The 20,566-nt window shown below is 45.4% G+C and overlaps 1 protein-coding gene across 3 annotated transcripts in view; it reads right to left on the bottom strand.

Annotated features, from left to right (window-relative positions):
* Positions 1-20,566, bottom strand: part of PLPPR1 (phospholipid phosphatase related 1) — a 185,901-nt gene that overhangs the window by 3,400 nt on the left and 161,935 nt on the right. For all 3 annotated transcript variants that reach the window (XM_050943195.1, XM_050943194.1, XM_050943196.1), the window contains exons 5-7: positions 10,363-10,613; positions 1,715-1,891; positions 68-199 (exon numbers count right to left, since the gene is read on the bottom strand). In XM_050943195.1, coding sequence (XP_050799152.1) covers positions 68-199; positions 1,715-1,891; positions 10,363-10,613 — 560 coding nt within the window. The remainder of the gene's footprint in view (positions 1-67; positions 200-1,714; positions 1,892-10,362; positions 10,614-20,566) is intronic.

Here is a 20,566-nt window from a genome sequence, read left to right as displayed (position 1 = left end):
TAAAAGGTGCTCAGCTGTGCCTGACAATGTTTCTGATGATTGTCTGTGACTGAGGGATTTACAGTACCTGTGCACTCAATGTCTCCAGGGGACTTTCCACTCTTGGAAAAGCCATGAGGGGCATCCCTCGGGGATCTTCAGGCTTCGGTTTAGAAGGTGCTCCATGGGTTCCTTTAAAGTTATGGACAACACACATTCCCTGCATGATGTGGAAAAAAGAGCCAAGTCATCATATAACCTCCACCGGTAGGCATTAACTGGAACCGTTGCCTTCCAAGCATTAATCCGAAACAGCAAATTTGGGTCCTGACCCAAATTCTTTCAAAGTTCTGGGTATGCCTGGAAAGGGATTTGATTCCAAACTATCCCCTTCTCAGAACTGGACTACGGGCAACGTGAATGACATAGCTGGGAGCACGGGGCTCTTTCAGTAACCTAGCCTGTGTGATTGTCACCTGTGGAGATGAACCATTCTTACTGTTATTTTATGATGTTCTAGAGAACAGAAGCCTTGATTATAATTGTGTTACTCTTTCAGAACCACTAACTGTAATTGGCCGTGAACTTTACAGGCCAAATTTTGCATCAGGATATATGATTCCCAGGCAAGTAAAATTTGCAACCTCCCATTCCATGAAAAGTGCAAGGTTCACTCCTGGATGACACCAGGCTCAATTATTCATGGTTTCAAGCAAAGAATATGCCAGTCTCATGCCTAGTTCAGGACACACTTGCCCATTCCAGGCCTGATCTTTGCCTCCTCCCTGTGTGGTGCTTGCACTGCTGTTCGTAAGGGCTGCTGTATTTCTGAAAGGATGTTTCACTGGAGTCACATTGTTTCAGATCTGGCAGGTCACACAGCAGCACACTTGGGCAGTAACGCCTGTTCATTGCTAAGCATTCAAAGACAGAAGACTCTGGAGGTTTTGTGATTAATTTTAATTATTCTTAATTGGAACTGGGCACATTTCTCAATACAAATACCTGAATTAGCTAACAAGGGAACAAGAAGTCTGAGGTCTCATCCTGAAAGATGCCATTCCTGGGCACTGTGAGCATTCCAAACCCAGGGGCCTTTGATGGGGAGATCCCTGGCTGGCACTGTTGACTACCCCATGTCATCTCACGGGGGGCAAAGAATCATCCCAAATCCCCAGTCTCAAGTGCCAGAGTGGGAGATACACGTCTCCCAGATAGGCTCAGCTTTGAGCCAACCTGATTCTCCTCTCTGTTACACTTGTTTTAAATCTGTGTGATTCCCCTGTAACACAGAGGAAAACTAGGCTCTTTGTTTAGAGCCTTATCCACTCAAAGTAAGATCTCGAATCCCACATCTGCCAAACAACAGACAGCCAATGAGGCTGTGAGGTATAGGTGCCATGCCTCACAAAGGCAGTAGTCTTAGGGAAAGAAACCACGCTGCCCTTTTGGCACCTGCTGCATTCTCCTGCATGCCAGAACCGCTTTCCCAGGACAGCCTCAGAGTCGGCACTTTGCAGTGATTAAAATACCACGGAAATGTGTGTAGATACAAGTCAGATTTTGTGTTAGGATTTGCTCTGAGGATAAATCCATTTACATGACACTAGAATTAGCCATCAGAGGGTTTGGGTTGAGTAATCAGCTGTGAAAGACAACTATAGTATCACCATGAGAATTTTTCTTTGACTTTCGATTGTCCTGAAATTGGGTGGGAGAGGACTAATTGGCTTACCAGAAACAATGCTACCGCGCTTCCCAAGATGAAGCCTGCAATCACATCCGAACAGTGGTTTCGATACTCGGAAACTCGATTTAGCCCGGTGAGGAAGGCAGCACAGAGGGTCCCAAGACACAGCACAGGCTTTGCTAGTCTGCTGCTCTTTGTTTTAATTGTGCTTGTGATGTACATCTGAAACACAGCGCAAGCCACACATGAAAGGGCTCAGACAAACATGCAGGTCATTTTTCATCTATGCATGTTGTGCCAAGCAGGAACGTGACAGATGTTCTGAACTCTGGCACTCTCAGGGGATTGTGTAGCTTAGATAGGGGCCTCAGAAGGGAAAACAGATACCGCAGACAGATGGCTTCAGCATGTCTAACATCCACTCAACCATAGTCAGCAATAGGGCAGTCAGAGCTGTTATAAAAGGGTGCTGTTCCATCACACAAGAATTTGCACGTGTGCAGTTGAACACTTATATTGCATAGAGGCTATTGAATGTGTGCATGTGAGTCAGGGATTTGTGCATCCACCCAGCCAGATGCAAATCCCCAGTTTTTGCAGACACATACCCATGCAAACTAGGTGCGCACGTGACCAAGTAGCCTTTGTTTTGACTTTGGGACTTTAATAAGTGACAGAAGTGGAGAAGAGTATGGGAGGGTTTGTTGTGGTTTTTAACAAAGGAGAACTCTGAAAATGTAATTACATTGTAAGAAGTTTTCCTGTGCTCAGAAATATCGGTTCAGTAAACTCCACAAGCTGTGTCAGCTCATTTTCTTAAGGGCATTTTTGACAAAGAAAATAAACTATGTGAGGAGCAATTAACAGCCATGCACTAATTTCAGAGCCTGTGATTACAAGAGTAGCACGAATACAAAGATACTGTAACAACCACCAAAATTTGACAGCATAATGATAACCAAGGAAACACAATGGAATCCTCCTCAGTGATAGGTTAAGTGTGAATTTTTTTATGTCTTCCAAACACAGCTTGGCTTTGTTAAGCAAAGCAAATGCATCAAGTGTGCTATTACTTTGCTTGTCAAAAAAGTCTCCAGTAACAGATTTCTCTAGTGTGCCATAAACCAGGGGTCCCCATGGTACCCGCCGGGGTGTCTAAGTGCACCCGCGTACTGGCCGGCAGATGAGCATCAGCTGAAACGCTGCCGACAAGCTGCGTCATCCAGAGGCGTCACTGGCAACATGCCGACGATTTTCGGCAGTATTTTGGTGGCGACGCCTCTGGATGACGCTGCTTGTAGGCAGCATTTTGGCGGTGATGCCTATTGACATTGCCGCTTGTCAGTGGAATTTCGGCAGATGCTCGTCCGCCACCACGGTCCTCCCTGGCTCATCGTCTGGCGCCCGCCAGATGAAAAAGGTTGGGGACCACTGCCATAAACACTAGGCACTGCCACCCCCAAGGGTGATGGGGACCAGCGGGCTTTTCTCCCAAGACTGGAATGATCAGAATGATCCAACTGTAACATTCATTGGTAAGTTATTACCTAGTATATAGTGCCCTATAGCTGCTACTTTGTAAATGGACCTGCACCACACATTATGGGCGTGATCCAGGGAAAGAGCCAGCAGACGGTTTGCAAATCCACAGATAACTCGAGAAGCAGGAACCTTCCTTTGGTAGTTACTGTTAAATGCTGAGGGCTGGTCAAAACGTTTCCATAATGGAAAATTGGGTTTTCACCAGAGTAAAAACATTTCATGGACGATGTCAGCTTTCCTTGGGGGAAAAAAATTTTTTTTGTTGGAAAACCAACAATCTCCAATCTGAAAATACATTAATTTTCAGACAGTATCTTTTGGTTACTGAAAGCTGAAAGGCAGACAGCACAACAAGAGCTGTGCAAATAATGGATGCATCATTTGCTGGCAATTCTGAAAAATCAGAAAAATTGTTTCAAGTCTAACAGAAAACAAATTTTATCAATTTTTCAGTGAATCGAAAAGTTGAAAAAAAATTGTTTCAGGACAAAGCAACTTTGTTTTGATTGAGTATTTAACATTTTGTATTTAAAAAAAATAAATGCAATTTCAAAATGCAATGTTTTGAACAAAACAAAATATTTTGACTTTTTCGGACATTTATTTTCCAGCATGGAGCATTCAGTGAAACAGATGTGAATTTGTGACATGTTTTGATGTCACCAAATCTCATTTTTGGCCCGAGAAAAGTTTTGTCGGAAAAATTTCACAAATAAAGTCCAAATCAGAGCTTTATTACACATATAAGATGTGATATCAAGTTGCAGCTTTTCGCTCTGATCAATTAACTGTGCATCTTCCAATTACAAGCCTCTGAGAGTTGTAAAGATTTTTTCAAACGCAAAATACACACCAAGCCAGCCTTTATCTACAGCCCAAATTTACAGTATGGATACGTCTATATTACCCGCCACATTGGCAGGTAGTGTTCGATGTATCAGGGATCGATTTATCGCATCTCGTCTGGACGCAATAAACTGGTCCGCTAATCAACGCCCGTACTCCACCTCAGCAGGAGGCATAAGCGGAGTTGATGGGGGAGTCGCGGCAGTCGACTCGGCGCTGTGAGGTTGGCCAGGTCATTCGAACTAAGATACTTCAACTTCAGCTACACAAATAGCATAGCTGAAGTTGCGTATCTTAGTTCGAACCCTCCTGCTAGTGTAGACGAGGTCGGTGCAATAAAATTACAAATGATGAGTAATGGTCAAGAAGGGACACTAGGGGGTACTCTGGATCCACAGTTGGATGGGCAAATTGGAATGAACCTAACTATTGTTACAAAGTGCCAAGTCATTATAAGGTTTTCTATGGAAAACAATGGAGAACAGGATATCAAAATAAAGCATGTTTGTATGAATAGTTACACCAATTCTTTTCTCCTTCTTATTTCTGTCTTGAGAGAACAGTTCAAAGTATCAACTCGAACTCAAAACTGGATTCAGTGAGCAGTGTTTTTCCCTACACCCTTGACCCAAGTTCTGCCACAGTGATTTTAGAATGTCCTAGTGAACATAACAGTTGAAAGTAACAGTCCAGCCCTAGTGTGATAAGTGCCAATTCTATACTGCATAAAACATTCATTCACACTGGTTTTCTGGGAGCAGGAGAAGACTAGTGTATTATTCACATGGGAAAATGACGTGACGTTACAGATGGGACAGGCTATTGATACTCTGGATTTAATAAAATCAAGGCCCAAACGTCTAAACGTGTAAAAGATGCACGTCTCTTACAGTGAGAACAGATTGTCAAAGGAAGTGGTAACTTCTCCAGAAGGCTTTAAAACTTTAAAGACTCAGTATTTTCCTAAAAGACCAGCTCTAGTTCATCCATACATTATGGATACTTGATGCAGGATCACTGGCTCTATTAGACAGGAGGTGAGACTGGATGATCATAGTGGTCCCTCCTGGCTGTAAGATCTATGAATTCTCTGGAGTTTTTTGAAGCCCTACTATTAGTGATGTTTTTTCAGGGTTCACACAACATGTCCCTCCCTCCCCCCGCTTAATATAGGGAGAGGTTTTCAAAAGCATCTGAGTGATTTAGGAGTGCAAGTGGCAATTTGAGCCAGTGGGACTTGTGCTCCTAAAACCGTTAGAAGCTTTTGAAAAAAAAATCTCCTTTTTATACTGTTGTTTTTCAAGAGCAATTTTGTTTTAAAATATTAAAAACATGCATTGGATTTGTTTTACGGGGTGCAAATAGAAAAAGAAGAGGGAAAAAAGGGAAAAGAGAACAAAAGAGATCTCATCTTAACACGCACACACACACAGCAAAAGGTATCTGTGATTCAATTACAAATGTATACATTATGACACATAAAAGCAGCAAAGAATCCTGTGGCACCTTATAGACTAACAGACGTTTTGGAGCATGAGCTTTCGTGGGTGAATACCCACTTCCTCAGATGCATGTACATGTACATGCATCTGAGGAAGTGGGTATTCACCCACGAAAGCTCATGCTCCAAAACGTCTGTTAGTCTATAAGGTGCCACAGGATTCTTTGCTGCTTTTACAGATCCAGACTAACACGGCTACCCTCTGATATTATGACACATATTTGCAGTTATAAAATTTGTATTTCTCTCATTCATTTTTCAGCCAAAAATCATTAACAGGACTCTGTACATTCATAAATATTTCCACTCTATTATTTTTCCACAGGAAATTTAATTAAAAGCATGTATTTCTAACTAAATGGAAGCCTGTGCAATGCAAAATTAAATGACTGGTTTGAAACCAATTCTTGCTCTGCTTCTGGGCAGGGGCGGCTCTAGAAATTTTGCCGCCCCAAGCATGGAGGGTCCGCTGAAGCTGTGAGACCAGCGGACCCTCCGCAGGCAAGCCACCGAAGGCACCCTGCCTGCCGCCCTCACAGCGACCGGCAGAGCGCCCCCCCATGGCTTGCCGCCCCAGGCACGTGCTTGGAGCGCTGATGCCTGGAGTTGCCCCTGCTTCTGGGGGACTAAAATAAAGATGAATGTAGCAGCCCAGGAATGATGTTTTGTCAGTGAAAAAAGCAACTCAGAAACTCAAACATTTCCAGCTCTGACCTAAATCTAGAACCAGTCCTTCTTTCAGTGGGTTCTAAATTTGGCAAAACAGTTTCTTCCACCTCTGCTTGGAAGGTGCAAAATCTTCCATCCCTTACTCCCAAAACATGATTGGAGTCAGTGTGTCTGGATTACACAAGGGCTGCAGGAATTGGGTTTTTGCTGGTTCATAACCTGTTTGGCATCAGCCAATAAAGCATGGATTTTAAAAATAATGATGCAAAAATATTGCACTAATGGTGCAAATCCTCAGTTCGATTAGCTGGGCCTGGTACTGAGCTGACACATAATTCTGCACTCCAGGGGGTTGGAGGAGAGGAATCTGCAAAGGATATTCTAGTTTAATGACTGAAGTAGGCTCCCTGGCCCCATGTGTGCCTCCCACTGATGTGTGAAGGAGGACAGGAAGACTCACACAGAGCTCTACTCCTCCCCAACCTACTCACACACCGTGCCCTCAATTATTTTTGTTTAGTGGTTAGAATCCAACTTAATTCATTGCGTGTTAGACTCTGTCATAATAATTGGGCCTCGCATGACGTCAATTGTGAAAAGGGAGCAAAAGGTCATAAAAATGTCACAACAATGTATAACAATAAACGTGCATGGGAAATGGTGCAAAGAGACTAGGTTTGTTCAAATAGAAAGGCCTATTGATACACCTCTCCCCCGACAGAACATGAATACTACACAACGCGGTAAAGCAGTGCTCTGGGGGGGCAGGACTGCGCACTCTGGTGGATCAAAGCAAGTTTGATATAATGCGGTTTCACCTATAAGATTTTTTGGCTCCTGAGGACAGGATTATATCGAGGTAGAGGTGCATAACTCAAGGACTATGTTAAAATCATGCCTGGTAAACACAAGAAGTGTGGGACTAGAAATCAGTGAACCAAAATTAGTGTGCTGGAAATGAGACTTAACTGGTGGGGTCCACCCATCCCTCCCTTTCAGGGTACTTTAAAAAAAGAGACTTTAGGGGGAAAATACGGATGGACACTAGTGTGATGCTGGCTGACTGAAAGCAGGGGATGCAAATGCTGGCTGACTGAAACATGAATGAAAGGGAAGGAGCGAGCTTCAGACTCATGGCTGCCACCCCCACCATCTCCTGGGACCCTGGGCCTTTTTCATCCTAATCCTAAGAGATGGTCTCACCAGACCAGGCCAGAGAGAGGAACCCAGATAACTCCACCATCTCCATCGGCTTCAGCTCATGTTAACATCTTTGACTGTTTGGTCCCAAATAGTCCATCTAAATTAATGCAGCTGATCACCAGCCCCCACCCTTTTTTATAGGCTTTATCGCAAGCAGGGAAACATTTCCAACACACTGTCTGGCAAAATGATTAAGTAAACTGGGCTTGAATATAATTCCTAAAGGACCTTGGACAATATAAATATGAGTGTAATGTAAACCATTCCCTTTTGTGGCTATAAAAGTATGTCCATGTTAAGCGTTTGCAGGCAGGCTACTCCCAAATTACAGCATCTTCAGGGCTAGGTGATGTCTGTAGGCACAGCCCTGAGCGCAGGGTGGTATTACCCTTTCCGTAGAGTCTTGGCCCTCAGAGGAGCCGGGGGTAGCGCAGGCCAGGAGGAGAACCAAGTAGCGTGGCTCTAAAGGCATTGTTCTGGGGCCAGGGCTATCAGTGACAGAGTCAGTGGAGAAGTGTGCAACCTGCATTTCAAAGCAAGTAGCCAAAAAACCTGCTGCTCCCAAAAGGGTATGTCTACACTGCAATTAAACATCCACAGCTGGCCTATATCAGCTGACTCGGGATTGTGGGGCTCAGCCTATGGGGCTTTACAATTGCGGTGTAGCTGTTTGGGCTTGAACTGGACCCGTCGAGTGGGGAGGGTCCTAGATTCTGGGATCCAACCCAAGTCCCAGTGTCCACACTGCAATTTTACAGTCCCATGAGCCTGAGTCAGCTGACACAGGCCAGCCATGGGTGTTTACTTGCAGTATAGACATACCCAAAGATTCGATCTATCAGGAGTCTATTTTCATGCATTACTGTTATTATTCATTTGCGGCAGTGCTCACGATGAGCCAGACACCTAAAGGCAATCCCTGCCGAAAGGAACTCACAATCTAAAGATATAAGTAGGGGAATAACAATAAGCATCGTAGACACAATTTATATTGCTTTAAACTATACACTTTTGCAGGTATAGCTGCGCCAGTCAGGGTGTGATCCCTGACCAACACAGCGGTGCCAACAGAAGCACCTAGTGTAGACACAGTTATAGTGGCAATACTGTGCTTTTGCTGGTATGGCTCATTTCACTCAGGGCATGTCTACATTACACGCTGGATCGATGGGCAGCGATCGATCTAGTGGGGATCGATTTATCGCATCTAGTCTAGATGTGATAAATCGACCCCAGAATGCTCTCCCGTCAACTCTACCAGGGCGAGAAGCATAGGCGGAGTTGACAGAGGAGCGTCAGCTGTTGACTTACCACAGTGAAGACACTGCAGTAAGTAGATCTAAGTACGTTGACTTCAGCGATGTTATTCACATAGCTGAAGTTGCGTAACTTAGATCGATCCCTTCCCCTCCCTCCCAGTGTAGACCAGGCCTTAGGGTGGAGTGGGAGTGGGTTGGAAGTGCAGTTTTGCTGGTATAGCTCCACCCACACTAGGAGCACTTTTTGCCAGTAGAGTGTACAGATGAGTCTCATCTTACGCTGGGGTTACGTTCCGCTGTCAGCGCGTCAAGCGAAAATCGCGTATAGTCAAAATTACATTGAGTGTAATGGCAGGCGGAATCGCCCGCACTACAGGCACAATATTAAAATTGTTATTTTTCTCTTTTTTTGTTTTGGTTTTTGCCAATCGCGCAAAGCTGAATTCGCACATGTTAAATGTGTGTAAGATGAGACTCGCCTGTACTAGTATTTCTAGTGAAGCAAAGTGCTCCGAATGTGGTGATGTTCCCAGGCTAGCTAAGTTAATGCTTTTGTGTCACTTTTATAGTTCACGTGACACACAAGAAAAATATGCAATCAACAAAACAGTAACAGCCTTGTCTTTCCCACTCTAAATATAATTAGTGGCCTTTAAGTCTCATTCATCAGCTAATAAAGTACGTTTAAAACATTCAGTATTAGTACATTGAAACCCTGCATTTGCTGCTATGCCAAGGAGAGAGGAGAACTTTCTTGAGGCCAAACTTGCTGCCTTCAAGCCAGATTCTGCCACTCTTATGTTGAGTGGTACCTAACTTCCTGAACAGTCTCACTGATTTTGAGACGTCTGCTTGTGGATCAAGATGCTACTCAACCTGAGTCAGAAGCTAGTCCATTGCAATGAATGGCAAAACGACCAGTGTCTTCAATACTGTTATAATCCTTACTGTATCACTTAAATAGCCCTACACAAACTGTGACTAGTCTTGTAGCACACTACGATATTATAACGTTGCCAGAGAAAACAAAGGTGGATAATATTTTTAGAGGGGCTTTTACAGACATTGAATATTCCCCATATGGCAGGACAGAACTATCACCTTTAAACTGTACACCAAGGACTCAATCTGACCTTTATTATGCTGGCAAAATTGTAACACCGCCTTTAATGGGACCTTTGCATGCAAGAGGAATTTATACCTAACAGGGGATTAAAATTCAGCCTAAGCAGACAATACTCCCCTCAGAATAGTAACACTTAGCACTCGCTATTGTACGGACACTAAGGAATAGTAACAAGCTTCCCTGTGAGGTAGGTATTATCATCACCATTTTACAAGTCAGGAAACTGAGGCAGGGAAGTGCGGTGATTCACCCTAGACCACATAAAGTCAGTGGCCTACCTGGGATTTGAACTGAGGCTCTCCTAACTGCCAAGCCGGCACTCATGCCTCCAGATAGGACTGCCCCTCACTGGGAAAGTCATGGGAGTTGCACTTGTTTACACCAGGGCTGAATTTGGCCCAGAAAAGCCATTGACCCCATGAGAAAGGAAGGTCTCCTGCCCACACAGCACAGACAAAAGAAAACTATAGATGAGATTTAAATGAGACAGGGTCGCTATAGCAACTGAAGCCCGTCATGGGAACTGACGAACAGCACATGCACTCACCGTGGCGTAAAGGGCTGAGTAAATGCTCAAAGCAGCATGTTTGGATGGGAAGGATCTCCTTGCGTTTTCAATCACCTCCAGGTCCCCGGTGCAGATATTCCCATTGTTCATGAACTGATGGTGAGCCTGGCAGTCGCTCCCTGTGTAGTTGGGTTTACACACCGTCAGGAAGTAAGGAGCCAAGTTCCCAGTCACTACCTGGCCAGCATTTACAAATATGTCAGTGGCAAAAAGTCCAAATGCAAACACCCCTGTGAAAAGGTTAAAAATAATAATTATTCACAAATGTTTAAAACATTCCTGGAGCAGGAGACAAACAGAAGTAATGAGAGACAGAGGCCAAACCCTGCAGTCCTTACTCAGGCAAAATTCCCATTGACGTCAGCTGGAGTCTTACCTAAGACCCTGATTCAGAAAAGCACTTAAGTGTCTGCTTAACTTTTAGCATGTGCTTAACTCCCAGTTAGTCCCATTGACTTCAATGGGAAATAAGCACAAGCTTAAAGTTAAGCAGACACTTAAGTGCTTTCTGAATCAAGGCTTAAGCAATGACTGTGCGAGGACTTTAGGATTTCACCAGAAAACATCAAATCAAAATAATTGTCATCAAGTTTTCCTGATGCCAAAGACCCTGACCCTGTCTTATGCATGTGCTAACCTATAAGTATATGAGTAGCTAGGACTATTTGTATGCTTAAAGTTAAGCATTATATAAACGTTCACAGGACTGGGACCAAAGACTGGCAGAAAACAGTCCCCCATTGTAACGCAAGAGGGTAAGGAAGCAATCTTAAAAAGACACTGTCCGATTATTGGCCTCAAAATTTGATTTATCAGGGGAGGAATGTCCTCTGGATTCCGAATATCCACCAATGTGATACTGAGAAACGTATATTCTGATCCAGCAGCACTGACCATCTCTCCCAGGCCAGATTCTGCCATCGTCACTTATGGTGAACAGTGCCTTACTCCTTGAGTTGCCAATGGAGTTGTTAGGCACAACTCACCTTGGTAGTGTTGCCAACTTCCTAAGGGCACAAAACTGAACACCCCTCCCAAGAGGCCCTGCCCCTGTTTGCTGCATTCCCCCTCCCTCCATTGCTCCCCCACCCTCAGTCACTTTCACTGTGCTGAGGCAGGGGGGTGAGGGCTCTGGCTGGGGGTGCAGGCTCTGGGATGGGGCCGGGGATGAGGGATTTGTGTGGGAGAGGGCTCCGGGTTGGGGCAGGGAGTTGGGGTGTGGTATGGACTCTGGGTGGTTGGCGTGGGCTCTGCGTGGGGCCAGAAATGAGGGGTTCAGGGAGTGGGAGAGGGCTCCGGGCTAGGGCAGGGAGTTGGGGGCGGGAGGTGGTGAGAGCTCTGAGACAGGGCCAGGGATGAGGAGTTTGAGGTGCAGGAGAGGGCCCAGGGCTGCGGGTTGGTGTGTGTGCGTGGGGGTGCGGGCTCTGGGAGGGAGTTTGGTGCGAGAGGGAACTCCAGGCTGGGGCAGGGGGTTGGGGTGCAGGAGAGGGTTCAGAGTGAGCAGCCCCAGCGGCACATACTGCAGCTCCCAAGAAGCAGCCACCAGATCCCTGCAGCCCATAGGTGCATGGACAGCCAGGGAGGCTCTGTGCACTGCCTTCGCATACGCAGGTGCTGCCCGCCCAGCTCCCACTGGTAGTGGTTCCCAGCCAATGGGAGCTGCAGAGCCGGCACTCAGGCAGAGGCAGCGCACAGAGCCTTCCAGCTGCCCATGTGCCTAAGGACTGCAGGGACCTGGCAGCTGCTTCTGGGATCCACGTGGAGCTAGGGAAGGCAGGGAGCCTGCTTTAGCCTCGGCCCCTGCTGCTCTGCAGACCGGACTTTTAATGACCCAATTAGCAGTGCTGACCAGAGCCACTAGGGTCCCTTTTCGACCAGTCGTTCCGGTCGAAAACCGGACGCCTGGCAGCCCTACATCTTGGGAAAGGTGAGCAGCATCTGTGCTCATGTGACCAGTAACACTGATGTCAACGGGAGCTCCACTTACAAAGCACAGTGAGGGGGGGAGAGCAGAAAGCACATATGTTAAACGGCCCCTCTTTCCAGACCCACGCTAGCATCAGTGTAAATCAGTCCTGCAAGCCTTGCATGCTCCAAGCTCCCAATGACTTTAATAGGAGATTGATGTTTGCATGGCTGCAGTACGGGGCCCCGTCAATGGTCAACATTCATAAATAAGGAGGTGAGGGAAGGCCCAGCTTGCTGGCTTGTGCTCTGTGCACAACACATACATTGGGGGTAAGGATGAATGACAATCAATAAAAACACAGCAGCGGCAGTGCACTGTAGCAGGTTACCCTAACAACCTGTTTTATAAGAACACCCTGCACCTCTATGGTACTTCCCATCCAAAGACCTCAAAGTGCTTTACCGACATTAACAAATTTACCCCTACTCCACTCCTGTACAGCAGCTACTACTCTTCCCATTTGACAGATAGGGAAACCGAAGCACAATTTTCAAATGTGTCCAGTTAATTTTGGCTGCTTTGATTTTTGAGCTGTCCTACTGAAGACAATCTTCACCCACGACTCCAGCCAAGGTCAGTGGGAACCGTGGGTGCTCAGCACCTCTGAAAATCAATCCCTCGCTGTCTCAACCTGGACACCAAAGTTGATGGACAGTTTTAAAAACACGGCCTGAATTTCTTGCTTAAGGCCACGTGGAAAACTTGTGGCAGAGCTAGGAGGAGAATCCAAATCTAGAACTGGGACTGGAACCCAGATCTGTGCCTTAACTCCAATATCCTCCTTCCTCCCTTTCACACATAAAATCATTATAACATAAATTATGTAGATATTAATTATTTATATGAATGTACCCTATGTCTTGGCCGTATTCCAAAACAGGTAACTCTAAGCGCCTGTTGCAGTTTAAATTTAAAACAGTATTATTTCCCCCCCACGTTCTTGCCCTAAACTATGGAGTAATGTTGCTGAGTGCTGCTAAACAGCTGCTGTCTTCCACCCCAGAGATGACTACATTTCAGTGGTGGGTAACGTCATTCTTATGAATCCCTTACCTACTTCACAGAGTTGTTGTCAAACTAAATTAATGAACGTTTGTAAAATGTTTGGAGATCCTTGGATGACAGACGCTGTCTTAGTGTATTATTATTATCACGTTTTCAATGTTAGAATAGAATAGAACAGGGGTTGGCAACCTTTCAGAAGCAGTGTGCCGAATCTTCATTTATTCACTCTAATTTAAGGTTCTGCGTGCCAATAATACATTTTAATGTTTTTAGAAGGTCTCTTTCTATAAGTCTATAATATATAACTAAACTACTGTTGTATGTAAAATAAATAAGGTTTTTAAAATGTTTAAGAAGCTTAATTTAAAATTAAATTAAAATGCAGAGCCCCCTGGACTGGCGGCCAGGACCCAGGCAGTGTGAGTGCCACTGAAAATCAGCTTGTGTGCCGCCTTTGGCAAGCGTGCCCTAGAATAGAATGATCATGTATTATTTAAAAGTAGTTTATATTAACAAAGTATTAATTATTATTATAGTACAGATAAGTTAGCGTACTTCAAAGTGTTACCCATTAACCATATTGCAAATGACTGATATGAAAACTTAGATAAAATGTTCCACAGAATCAGCTATACAAAACAAAGTAAAATAGTCAGAATTTCAGAGTGGCCTTATGTTATATGGATCAATGTACCCTGCCTATAATACGCAAGAAGCAGAACATCATGGTTACAGTATTGCCAACCCTATGCATTTATAAACCATGAATCAAGCTCCCCAAAATCATCAGATTGGCCTAAAATCATGAGATTCTGAAATAAGAAAAGTTGGGTCTTTTAAATTTGCTTTCTGGTTCTGAAGCTTTGAGGGGTCATATTTTCAAGTTTTTCTGCACAACTATGACAGTAAGATTTTTTTTTTAAAGTAAGAAAGCTGAGATTCTCAGGTATTCACATAAAACCAGCATCTGCAGCTTCAAGAAAAACACCTAATCTCTTGATGAAATCCTAAAAGCTGGAAACACTATGGTTACGTTTATTTCGCTGGTAAGCTGTGTATTTTTTTTGCTATATTCAAAGTGATAGACATCCCAAACTGACATAAGTAAGAAGCAAGCAGTACAATTCACTGAACATCTCTTTTCATAAAGTTAATGAGGATCAAAGCAAACTGCCATAGATACAGTAATCCATCACATAACAGATCGACAACAGAAGGGAAGTAATTGACGGAGTAACATATACTCAATTTACTCAGGGAGTGTCTATGTAGGGATATTTATACTGGCATAGCTATTCCAGTGCAAACCCTTAGCATATGTTGTACTGGTGTAAAATGGGGCTTATACCAGTGTAGCTCATCCAGGGAGTTTGTACCAGCATAGCTATGTTAGTGTACAAATATCTGTCTAAGGGTATGTCTATACTACCCGCTGGGTTGGTGGGTAGTAATCGATCTATCGGGGATCGAATTAGCGCGTCTCATCTAGAGGCGCTAAATCGATCCATGAATCAACGCCTGTACTCCACCTCGGCAGGAGGCGTAAGCAGCGTTGACAGGGGAGCCGCGGCAGTTGACTCACCGCCGTAAGGACGGCCAGGTCAGTCGAACTAAGATACTTCAACTTCAGCTACGCGAATAGCGTAGCTGAAGTTGTGTATCTTAGATCGATCGCCCCCAGTGTAGACAGCCCTGAGGCTCTTACATGGTCCCCATTACCATGGTAGCTGAGGGGTGTGTGTGTGTGTGTGTGTATTTATCCTCATGACACCTCTATGAGGTAGGGAGGGACAGCTCAGTGGTTTGCACGATGGCCTGCTAAACCCAGGGTTGTGAGTTCAATCCTTGAGAGGGCCACTTAGGGATCTGGGGCAAAATCAGTGCTTGGTCCTGCTAGTGAAGGCAGGGGGCTGGATTTGATGACCTTTCAGGGTCCCTTCCAGTTCTATGCGACAGATATATCTCCACATATTAAGCAACATAGACTGGCCTTTGGTGCAAAATACAGTAACTCCTCAGTTAAAGTTGCTATGTTGCTGATCAATTAGGGAACATGTTCATTTAAAGTTGTGCAATGCTCCCTTCTAAGTTGTCTGGCAGCCATCTGCTTCATCCACTGCTTGCAGGAAGAGCAGCCCCTTGCAGCTAGCTGGTGGGGGCTTATAACCAGGGTGGATCATCAGCTCCCCACTCCCCTAAGTTCCCTGTGCAGCAGCTGCTAGCAATTGCAGCTTTCCCTCTCTCCACTGCCATGTGCTGCTCCTGCCCTCTGTCTTGGAGCTGCTCCCCAAGCCTCCTGCTTGCTGTGGGGGTGGGGGGGCTAATGTCAGGGTATTCACCTGCTCCTACACCCCACTTACCACTTCTTCTCTACATAGAGCAAGGTGGGGACAGAGAAAGCCTGGGGCAGCAGCTGCTCTCTTAACTTCTTAATCCACTTAAAAAGACAAGGCACATAAGAATGGGTCAGCTTACTTAAAGGGGCAGTGTGCATTTCTTTCTCTGTCCCACACACAAGGTGTATGTCAGTCGCTGTCTCCCCTCCCCTCCATTCCTACTGCCTTGTAGAATGTGAGGCTACATTAACAACAATGTATTAACCATTTAACACAGGGGCTCTCAAACTGGGGATCGAAACCCCTTGGGGTCATGAGGTTATTACATGGAGGGTGGTGAGCTGTCAGCCTCCACCCCAAGCCTCGCTTTGCCTCCAGCATTTATAATGGTGTTAAATATATAAAAAAAGCATTTTAATGTGTGTGGGGAAGTGGTGTTTGCATTCAGAGGCTTGCTGTGTGAAAGAGGTCACCAGTACAAAAGTTTCAGAACCACTATTTAGCAGCAAGGCATTCCCTGGGAAATATCCCACCGTCTTCCACCCTCTAACTTCACCACTGCAACCAAGCTTCACAATCATCACAGCTGTGAACAGTATTAAATTGTTTGTTTAAAAAATATAGTCTGTGGATAGATAGATAGATAGATAGATAGATAGATATTTTTTTGTCTGGTGTAAAACATTTCCCTGGAACCTAAACCCCTCTCCCCCTCATTTACATTAATTCTTATGGGGAAATTGGATTCACTTAACATCATTTTGCTTAAAGTCGCATTTTTCAGGAACATAACTACAACGTTAAGTGAGGAGTTACTGTACACCAAGGCAGTGGGAGAAGGAGACACTTATTTGTCTGTAAAGTACCATGCACATCCGTGATGCTGCATAAATAACCGAACGGCAATAATAAAGACTGGGCTGTACGCAAGGAGCTAACTTTGGGGCAGAGCCCAGCCCCAAGGTGGCTGCTAGGCCACTCAGTGCTGGGGTTCTTAGCCCCTGGATTCACGAGGAGGGAGCCAGTTAATCCTTCTGGAGAAGGGGAAAATCCCCAGGTGCAACCAAACTGCTTGCTTGACTCCACACCTCCCTGCACTGCTGCAGGCCTTGTATTGGTGGGAGGGCAGTGGGAGGATCCTCCATGCTGGATGGAGTCATCCCCATGAGGGCTTTGCCACATACTGGAGCAGGGAAAGGGCTGCGTGAGTATAATACAATGGCTGGCTCTGGGCTGCAGAAGGGGGCATGTTCTCAGATTTATGTGCTCCAGGTTTGATGTGAGAGATTTTGTGTGTTTTCATAAAACAAACACAAACACTGCCATTAAGCAGCTACCACAGTCAAGCCTGATGCCATCTGGGGTGGAAAAGCTTGACCAGAGGTCAGAAGTCTTGATGCAAGAGAGAATGGGGCATCAAACTGGTGTTAAAATATACCCTCTGTAGCTTGGCCCTTTTAACCCCGCCCCCACTCCCGCCAGACCCACACATGCACTGGAACTCTGTTCACTTAATTTGGTGGAGAGGGTACAGGTGACTTTCTGCAACCTTTCTGTCTCTCACCCCTACATCTCAGGGGTATCCAGGAGCTGTTTAACTCCCAGCATAGGTTAGAGCAGTTTCGGGGCCATTATAACTTGTAACTTGGAGGAATACACTCCAGAACTTGCAACCTGGAGTACATTCCTCCAACCCAAGGCAGCTGGAGGACAGCACGCGCCAGTCACGCTGTGTCCCCACTCCAGCACATGCTCAGAATGCCTGTTATGCTAGGGGGCCAGAAGCCGGTGGCATAGAGCCAGTTATGCTGGCTTCACCCCATCTAGGGATTCCCTGGCATCAGGGAATCCTCATCTCCCATGCTGGAGCAGGTGTCTAGCCCCTGTGCTCTGTAAGCATGGCGTAAGGGGATGGTGGGGAGGGGAGCTGAGGGTCTGACCAAGAATCTCCTTGTATTTTAAAGGGGATGGGCTGGAGGAGGAGCTTCCTGTCCCCTTACTCCCCTTTATCCACCGGAGAGGGGCCAGGTCTTGGTCTCACTGACATCAAGAGAAGTTGTATCATTGGTAGCAATAGAAACATGCTCAGGTTCTTCAATCCTGATTAAAGAGAATTCATTGCACCAAATTCTTCCCTGGTGCAACAATAGGGACTCTGCATTTTGCAGAAGGCACTCAACACAGCAGAAGCCCGTTTGTGATCTGTTCAACATGAGCTGGCTCCACAACTCCCTGACCAGAGCAAGGATGAAACAGGAAGTGTAATGTCTACTTAGTATGTTAATGTTTGCAAGTTCATTTTCACAAGTCAAGGGGCTAACTCCCTTTCTGTGGTGATTCTGCAATGAATGCATTCTCTGGTAGGCTTTGATACTAGTGGGCCAGTTGTTCCACATACTACAGACTGCCTGGAGCTGAGAGAAGGAGCTAGAAGTCTGACTGGGGTTTACATATATTGGGTTTCTGTCCCCTTTTGCTGACACGGATGGGTGCAGAATTTGCAGAACTAAATTTTAAGATGGGAACTGAATTTCCTTTCACAGGTTGAGCCATCAAACTGTGTGTTGTTGAACACAGAGATGTGGTACATCCTACAGTGAGAGCAACTGCTCTTTACCCGTTCATGATTGCGGGTTATGAAGCAATGGTTCTCAACCAGTGGTACGTGTACCCCTGAGGGTATGCAGAGGTCTTCCAGGCGGTATGTCAACTCACTTAGATCAGTGCTTCCCAACCTGGGCTCGAAACTGCCTGATCCATTTCCGTTAAAACCTCCCCCAAAAATCTCATCCGTGTCAGACAACCTTAACTATAAGCACTCGAAAGTCAGGAAATCCCAGAACTAAGGTTGCCCATGCAGGCCGAACGTCAGGTGTCTAAACCCTATATCGCACTCATACAGCTCCAGCTCCAAGAAGTCCTAAATCAATGGAGCACAATGAGTATTTGGTGTTTCTATACAGTGGCTATAGCCTCATTGTATTGTGGTTTGAAATCTTCCTGACTCCGTCTGGCAGGGTGATTGGAGTGTGTGTTGTGGAGTGTTTCACTATGTTAGGGTCTCTAATTCAAATGATTAAGCTATTGACCTGCTACCAAACAAACAACCTCTCCTGTTTAGACATTTAGAAATGCAACACATATAGATTTGTTGCCAGTAGCTTGTATTTTACGACTGCATGATTTGTGTTAACAAATTCATGGCTCAACTTCCACCAACAGCTTCATTTAAAACAGTGACACCTAACATGGGGCCGTTGACTAATGAAATTGAGGCTTTATTTCAGAAAGTAAAGGCTCACAGGGTTTATATGCTTGTTGGGTTTATTATGATAGGAAAGATATAAACCAGAGAGCTTCTGAATTCGCGTCCCCAGGCAGCTGCAGTGTGTAATTCCCATGCTTTTATACTGGTGCTTTACTTGTCTCAGCGGCTCTGACATGTGTAAAGCAATGCATGCCCTGCTGCCATCCTATCAGCACTTAACAGCGTTCAAACTGAATTTGTATCCACCATCTCTCATCCAGACCAGGCTTCCCAGCCTGCTATCTCCTACTGCCTGGTTCTTCCCTGGAGCTCAGTGCTCTGTGATCCAGATGTGGAGGCCCAAGCTAGTCCTGAGTGTTAGGGGGCTTATTCCTTCACTCGCTTAATTCCTTGGTCCTTCTCGCATGAACAGAGGGCAACAATACCCAAAGTTCAAAGGTGCAAACAATTCAATGTTTATTGGGGCAAACTTCCAGCAAGCATGATTCCAGTTTCCTTCCTCAGTGTCCCCCTTCCCAGCTCTGACACCACAGAGCCTTGCCTGTGTCCCTGTTCCTCCCTTAGCAAAATACGATTCCATTCCCCCACCCCCATTCCCTGTTCCCATTCCCCCCTTACTTCCTGATTGACTGCAGACTATATGGTAAAACTTGAGTTCCGCTTAGCTATACCTTAACCAATCATTTTACTGAAATTTAACTAACTAGTCCTAACATATTGTAACAGGATTATCGAACCAATTATATCCCACCACCTTAATTGGTTTACACCCAACTAAATTAATTATACAGTAGTCAGAAACAATCCCAGAACCAGAGATTATACAGACAAACAATAGGGAAGTGGAGACTACAGTGATAGAACAACACAGAAATGAGGATTTCACACCCCAGCTATTGATGTGAGTTCTTGCCAGACAGGATGTTTTTCAGATTAAGTTTCCTTTTACATCTTCTAGGCTCTTCCCTTTCTCTGGAGGTGATAGGCATTATCAGGACAGGATTGTATTCCTAACAGCCCAGTAGCACCTTATTTCAGTGTGACTGGTGAGAATGTGACCATGTTTCCCAGTTTATGGCTGCCTCTGCTGCTTAGCCAAAGGCCTTAGCATAAGAACAGGGCCTCAGATGGTCACAGTGAAAGAAGGCCCTTACACCGGCAGACAGTGATTTTTATTCTTTGTTTTATACCTCTGTAACTAAGTAAGTGATAAGAATACACTTACATTCTTCAAGTATAGGCCTTTGAAGTCAGGCCTGAATATCTATATCCTAACATCGAGGTCAGAGACTGGTTGCCCCAAGGAAGCCTGGTATAGAGCACAATCCTGTTCCCACTGCAGTCAGTGACAAACTTCTGTGGCAAATTGCCAGCACTATTTTGATGGGTCTCGCGCTTTCTCTTCTTTGGGGCGGGTTCAGGGCACCGTTTCTTGCCCCTGCAGTGGAATGTTCACTCCCCTCCTCTAGGACACTAGTGGGGCAGTTGAGAGGGAGGGACCTGGTCCCGCCCTCTACTCCAGGTCCCAGCCCAGGGGCCCTGAGGATAGTGGTAAACCACTTGAACTGACACTTCCTTCCCCTGGGCTACTTCCCTCTCCTGCCC

The sequence above is a fragment of the Gopherus flavomarginatus genome, chromosome 3 (assembly GCF_025201925.1).
Source record: "Gopherus flavomarginatus isolate rGopFla2 chromosome 3, rGopFla2.mat.asm, whole genome shotgun sequence".
Lineage (NCBI taxonomy): Eukaryota > Metazoa > Chordata > Testudines > Testudinidae > Gopherus > Gopherus flavomarginatus.
Note: the sequence above shows the minus strand (reverse complement) of the source record. Positions and strands in the feature narration are given on the sequence as shown.